General features: G+C 41.9%; 1 protein-coding gene across 1 annotated transcript in view; it reads right to left on the reverse strand.

Annotated features, from left to right (window-relative positions):
* Nucleotides 1-7,272, reverse strand: part of R3HDM1 (R3H domain containing 1) — an 83,573-nt gene that overhangs the window by 997 nt on the left and 75,304 nt on the right. The window contains 1 exon segment of the mRNA XM_031057364.1: nt 212-475. Within this exon segment, the coding sequence (XP_030913224.1) occupies nt 212-475 (264 nt within the window).

The raw sequence follows: 7,272 nt of genomic DNA on the forward strand, positions 1-7,272 counted from the left end.
GGGGCCTGGGGCCGTCAGGAGAGGCGGCGGGAGCTGCCCCAGTTTAGTCCAGGGGAGGGAAGGCTGAGAGGGGATCTCGTTTATACACGTCCTGTGAGGAGCGGCTGGGGGGCGTCTGAGCCTGGCGAAAAGGGGCTCAGGGGGACCTTGCTGCTGTCTACAACTCCCTGACAGGAGGGGGGGCCAGGTGTGAGTCGGGCTCTTCTCCCACGGAGCCAGCGACAGAACGATGAGGCAGAGCCTTAAGCTGCGCCAGGGCAGCTTTAGGTTGGACAACAGGAAAAATCTCTTCTTAGAAAGGATGTCTAGACCCTGGAGCAGGCTGCCCGGGGAGGTGGTGGAGCCACGGTTCCTCTCGGTCTTTGAAGAAAAGCTGGATGTGGCACTCAGTGCCATGGTCTGGTTGATGTGGTGTTTGGTCAGTTTGAACTCAATGATCTCAGAGGTCTTTTCTAAACCAGTTGACTGTGTGATTCTGTGATGCAAATACGTCAAATAGAATGTAATTCTCTCAAAGTCAGGTACCAAGAGGACGGTGCCAGACTTTTCAGTTGTTCCCCATGACAGGATGAGGAGCAATGGGCATAGACTAAAATATGAGGAATTTCACCTCAGCATGAGGAAGAGCATTACACTGAGGGTGGAACAGGGAGGATGTGGGGTCACCCTTTCTGGAGGCTTTCCAAATGCACCTGGACATGTTCCTGTGTCACTGCTCCAGGTGACCCTGCCTTGGCAGGGGGACTGGACTGTCCAGGGCTCCTTCCAACCCTGACAATTCCATGATTCTGTGAGGCAGCTGCCAGAAAAAGGGGGCACCTCCTGCACCCGATGGCCACAGCCATCCCTGCCCCAGTGCCCACCCTGGGGGAGGCAAGGGTGTGACATGGGGAAAAGTGGTGGAGGAGATGACACAAATCCATGTTAAATAGAACAAAAATAGAGTGTGGTGTGCAGAGATCCTCCATGAGAGGCAGGAGGTGAAGCCAGGACAATCCTCTGTGCTCCCAGGCTTTGTGAGGGACTGGCAGCACAGCCAGCAAGGCAGGAGGACTCCTTGGTAGACATTTCACAGCAACTGGCACAGCACAGTTGATGTCAAGTGCTCTGATGATAACATTTTGGACAGAACACTGCTCTTGAGCTTTTCTCAAACACCCTTAGGACTCTGACTGTGTGTACTGGGTAACTTGCTGAAGCAGGTACTCAAATATTGAAAGGCCAAAAAACACACAGTCTCTCAGTCTGGAAATCTTTCACTGTTGTACCTTGTGTAACTGGACAATCACAACTAAAAAATCCTTCAGACTTACAGTGAAAAGGAAGCAAATCGGTGTTGACAACAGTGTACAGAATCTGTTTTACCTCTCCCAAGATTCAGCATGTGGAAATTATGTCACAGTAATCCTCACTGGGTAGGCTTTGCATGTCTGTCATGCCTCTGCAAGTTTCTTAAAGAAATACCATCAGAACATGCTTCTGAGATGGATTTTTTAAAAAAGAAACTGTATATTTGTGTATGTTCTTTCTTTATGATACAAAACAGATCTAAGGGCAATGCCAAAGGTTGGATAGTATCAAACTAAATTTGGTTTTGGAGATGAACAGAGAGACATCTCTGTTACACAAGTGCATGTAGAGGAGGAGGTTAAGTTGTAAGGTGTATCTTGAATTCTCTAATAAATTTGGATGTGTTACACTAATTCTCTTGGCATTTCCAGAAACTGTAGTTTGCATTTACTGCATCTGTTTTGGAACCCTAAATTGGAAGCCAAGTTTCACGAGGCAGGTGAGTGAAATGTTGAGCACTCTGTGTTTTGAAAATTGTTTTGCAAATACGATTTTCAAACTCTTCCATACCACTTGAAACAAGGAAGAAAAAAAGGGGCTTACTATTGACATGTAGTTTTTGTGAAGGTGTACAATCTCTTACATCCTCAGGAATTATTTATATTACATTCTCAAATAACTACAATTGTAGAAGTGAAATTCTGCAACAAAGCTAATTAACCCTACAACTAGGGCAAAAGTTAGGATATGAGCAGAAAGCAGAATGCCAGCTTCTCCCTCTCAAACTCAAACTGAGGCCACTGTAATTGAAGTATGATGTGCAATATTGCTTGTAAATATTCTTTTTAAACTGCCAAGTAATTTTGGGATATCAAGTGTAACAGATCCCTTGGTGTTGGAGTCAGTCCATGCCCAGCCAGTGTCAAGTGTGCTTTCCACCTCTGCTCACCTGGGTCTGAAACATTCCACTGCTGTCAGCACCGTGGATCATCATCAATCCCCAGCTAATTCAGATTCCCAGCTAACTGGGACACAGGAGCTGAATTAAGAATAAACCTCACTGTTAAGCATTATCCACAGCAACACAGTTTATTTTTATAACTTACTCCAGTTTTAAAAGCATACAGCTGCCAGTGACACACACGTTGTCCTCTACAGCTCTTTGGTTTACAGCACCAGGCTCATCTGACATTGGGATTTCTCTTCCCAAGTGCAGGCACAGTCCATTACAGCTGCAAGCATCCCTTTTAATGGCTCAGTGCATGAGCTTCACCAGTGAGACTGGAAAATGAAAATATAGCAGCAAACATGGACGTGTTTGTGTCCTGGACCAAATTGTAATGCTTAATCATGTCTTCAGCAAGTTCCACTTCCAACCCAAGAGATTTTGACAGACATTGCAGAACATCAAGTAGTCACAAGCAGGATAAAAACTAAACCTTGCAGTGAGGGCTGCTGAACTGAGTCAGGGCCAAACCCCAGCTCTGTGAGGCTGAGAACACGAGGCAGACACTGAAGTAAGAGGAGGCTCATACATGTCATGGTAAGAACATAATTGCACACATTTTCAAGTAATCCAAGAGGCAGCTTAATTTACACTGAAGGTTTTGGATGTGGATGGAGACTTTGCTCTTAGGTTCCAGAATAAGATAACTTACAGGGGCTTAATTTTCAGATTGTTCTGGAAATCAGGCCCTTTTAAGGGTTCTACACCCAAGAAATGAAGCTTCCAAAATGAAGTCACAACAACATTGTGCACTTAAATTTTATACTTACATCAATAGCCAAAATACCCAAAATGTTTTAAATGTGAATAGGTCATATAGAAGACCTTCATGAAAGGACCTTCATCAACCTTCATGAAAACCAAGCTGTAGAAACATTGAAGAGATTTAAATAATTCCTTTCATAGTTAGAAATTCCATTTATAAAAATTTCAGCTACAATAACTTTTCATGACCTATAACTTAAGTGTTTTGGTCAGTTTTCTCCAAAGCTTCATCTAAACATTCTTTGCTTCAGGGCTGAATACAGGAACTTGAGGCCTGCACCAATTTTATGTGGAAAAAATATAACATGGAGCTAAATAGTATTTATAGAAAGTTGTAATTTTGACTCCCTTCCAGGCATCCAAGCTAGTACAGTGTGAACTCAAAACAACAGACAAGTCAAGTGTGAAGTTTTAAGGCACAAATGAGTGTCATAGGATGAGAAAACAACTATTCATTCCACCTTAAGAGGGAGCTGGCTTGCAAGAAGATGGGAAATAGGTAAAAACTTCTCCCTGTACCCAGGTACCTTATTGGATTCATGGAGCTACACAGTTCTTGTGGTGCTTTGCTAAAACCCCATCTGCAAACAGCTGCCCTGTGCCACCAGATCTTCAAACTCCACCTGTCCTACAGAAGGGCTGGGGGTGGTTGCGGGTGGAGACACCCAAGCTCTGCAGTCTGTGTACACCACAGCACATGGTTTCTGTTTTCAGAGACACTCTGCTCCTTTTCATGTCATTTTTCTAAGAGCATGTGAGTGCAAGAAAAACATTTCATATTAGAACAGGTGACATTTGCTCAGGGAGGAATGCCAGGGAAGATGCAAGATGCTTGTTCCCAACCAACCCTGCCTCACAAAACACAGCAGCCACAGCCTGGCAGGCACATGCAGGCTGTGAGGATGTTTTAGGGTGTGCTGCAATGAGCCACCCAATTCCAGCATCAGGCCCACGTGGTTTGGAGAGTCCTCAAAGTATGGGGCTTAAATTTATATTCTTAAGTTTTAATTACCTTTTTTGACTGTAGTATCAGAATTTATGTGAAGTGTTCACAGTTCAGGGAGGAATTTTACACTATAAGTGTGTTAATTAAAAATTAAAATCAAGAAATAGCAGCTTTTAGTGGAGTAGGTAATGGCTGCATTTGTTCAGCTTTTCTGCTTATTCTTCCAGTGATTTTCCTTAGTTTTAAAAGTTAAGACATGCTGTCAGTAAAACAAAATATATTATATTGTTGCAATGGAAGTCCCTACTTAATTCCTTTTGCCAGTATTTGTTTTAAAAACAGCTTTAATGGTAAATGAGGGGAAGCTCAAATACACTGGAGTACTAAAAGATTTGTTTGGAACGTGAGAATTCATTTTACATGCATAAAGTGCTTTTATTTGCTTTCTAGACTGTGATCTAAATTCGTGGAACAAATGCAATTCCAGGGGTTTTGCACATAGTGCCTGGGCCTATGTAGTTTAAGGAACCAAAAGGGGCAGAAGGGTATAAAGGCCAGGAAGGTACAAAGTGGCTTGGTTAGATGAGTTTGCATCCTAGAGAAAGTATGAAATAGCACAAACCCAGGAATCAACACAACTGTGACGTGGAAATATTTTAATACTTTGCCCACTGTAGACATCAGAAACCTCTGGCAGTGCCAAAGTCCTGTGAATTGCACCTGTGGGGCTCATACCAACACATCCAGATAAAATAACATAACCATCCCTGTTTAACAGAGAGTGAAACATACTCAGAGAGGGTCAGTTTCTGGATTAGACTACAACTGGCTTCTTGTATGTTTTAGTTTTTTATTCTAGGGCAACTTGCATCCAAGTTTATAACTTTGATAAAAATTAAGTATTTTCTGTGCCTTATTCCTAACCAGTGTATCCCTCCCTTCCTGTTGTTTGGCTGCATTCTCCATGCTTACCTCACATTACCTCACATTAGCTTTTCTTGTGTTTATTAGGAGGACAGTTTATGAGATGCAGCAAGCCATGCAAGATCCTTTGGAAAGGGTTTGATTTGATGCAGATTTAGTGCTGGGGTCTTTTAGAACAGATGGAAGCTCTCAGCTACTGCCTGCCCTTCTGCATCTTGGAAGAATCTTGTTGTGGAATGGGTTAATGATGGGAGGCAGCTGCCTTGCCGGGCTGAGACACCTGTCCCTACAGCCCTTTAATCTCTTGGCTACTTTTACAGGATTAAACCATAATCCTGAACTAGCATGGCAATCAGCAGGAGGCAGTGACAGAATGCAGCAGTAGTCATGCTGTCTGTGCTGTTCAGAGGAGGGGCTATTGATAAACTGGGGCTTTGGGTGCAGCAAACTGCAGCAAGGAACACATCCTCAGTCAAGCACAACTCGAATGCCAAGCACCATCCTTGTAGAAAAGCAGACTGGAATGAGTAGATTTGTCTTTTATCTGGGACTTGGAGGTGAATATCCTCCCCTTTGTTTTAGGGGAGCATCTAAGTTGACCTTTAGTAAATACCTGTTGCTACAACATTTCACAGAATCAAGTCCCATAAAACTAATTCATTAGGCTACATTATTCCCAGACAGGAATAAGTTTTCCTCCAAGTACTTCATCACCATTTGGGTGTTCAGGGATAGAATAATTTGTATAAACAATGAAAATTAATGCTGGTTTAGGCACCTTAATTCTTCACCTTTACCCCCCTGTAAAACGTTTTTAAACACAAAGTTTACCTTGAGTTTCCTCTTTCAGAAGTCATACATGCTCAAAATGATAGCCTTATGAAGTGACCAAGTAGTTGCTTGTCTACACAGCAAATCAGTTCCTGAGCTAAAAGTAAAAAATCAGGGGCAGTCCCTTACAGCATCCGACTATTTTCTCTTTTTTACCTATATAGAAAAACATTTAAATATTAGGAAGGGCTGGATAATATAAATGCCAGAGGAAGAACCGCAGGTGGTTTTTTAAGAGGTTCTAATATTTGTGAGTTTAAGTTGTTTTCTCACATTTGAAAGGATTCCAGCCATTAATATGAGCTCATCCAGGTTTCAGAAGACTTCTAGAAGCTTAAACAAGTGCACTGAAAAAGTTTGTGTTTGTAAACATTTATTCTTTTGAACTGAAAAAGGCTTGCATCAGCACACATTGTACAGACTTGCAAATTACACAAGTTGAAAAAAGTTTTGTTTCATTTATGTGCAATGAATCTTTAATGTCCAGTGAGCATCTGCAAATGATGAAAACTTAAACTATTAAAAAGGTTTCCAGCACTTACCAAACACAATTATCTTCGCGTGAAAAGGAAGAGAAAGAGACCCATACTGGTGGGAACACAATTAAAGTGCAAACATTTTGTCACTTGTATGAAGATACATAAAGTTTCTTCACACTTCTGTTAAAAAGAAATATTAAAATGTGATTCAGTGAACATTCTTTGTAACCTATTCATAATCCCCTTCTAGTAATTATTAAACTTGCTGGATCAGAAGCAAATTCTTCAAGGGTACAAACTTGTAATTTTTTTTGACATTGTTTGAATATATTGCAAAAGACAAGGACCACCATAGGAGTTAGTTACTAAAACGATATTCTTTTTTTCTTAAAGAAAAACAGCAAAAGAAGAAAAAAAAGAGGAAAAAAGAAAGAAAAAAAAGAAAAGACACACAAGGGGCAAAGAACAGGTTAACTTGAAGATCTTGGGTAGTTTGCTAGAAAATGAATATAATTCCTTGAGAATGGCTCTCTTTTCCCCTCCACCAATCCTCAGGTTCCTGCCTTGGAATGGACTGCTGTGTGCTGGCTGTGAAAAGGGATTATAAAATACAAATCTGCATATGGATTTTTATGAACATCTGCTGTACAATAGAACTTTGGATCTGATACAAGATTTCAAAAATATAAAACAAAACTACTATAAAAGTAGGGGGCATTTCAGCAGCATTCCTTACAGAAAGCTGCCTGTCGCAAAGATGATTCCTTGCTATTGTCTGGGAGTAGCTCTGTAAATTTTTTTCTTCATCTTGCTGGATTCACTGGGTTATTTATTCTTCAATGGCAAATGTCACGTGACAAAACATCCCAGGAGTCTCTCTGAAGAGAACGGAAAGCCCATGACACCAAACCGATGGAGGAGGGAGACGTGGGAGCAGCAAAGGCCGAGTGTCCAGCGCAGCGGTGCGGCCGCTACTGCGAGCTGGCCCTCTCCAGGCCGTGCAGCTCGCAGTGCTTCTTGCTGCTTCTCAT

The sequence above is a fragment of the Geospiza fortis genome, unplaced genomic scaffold (assembly GCF_000277835.1).
Source record: "Geospiza fortis unplaced genomic scaffold, GeoFor_1.0 scaffold112, whole genome shotgun sequence".
NCBI lineage: Eukaryota > Metazoa > Chordata > Aves > Passeriformes > Thraupidae > Geospiza > Geospiza fortis.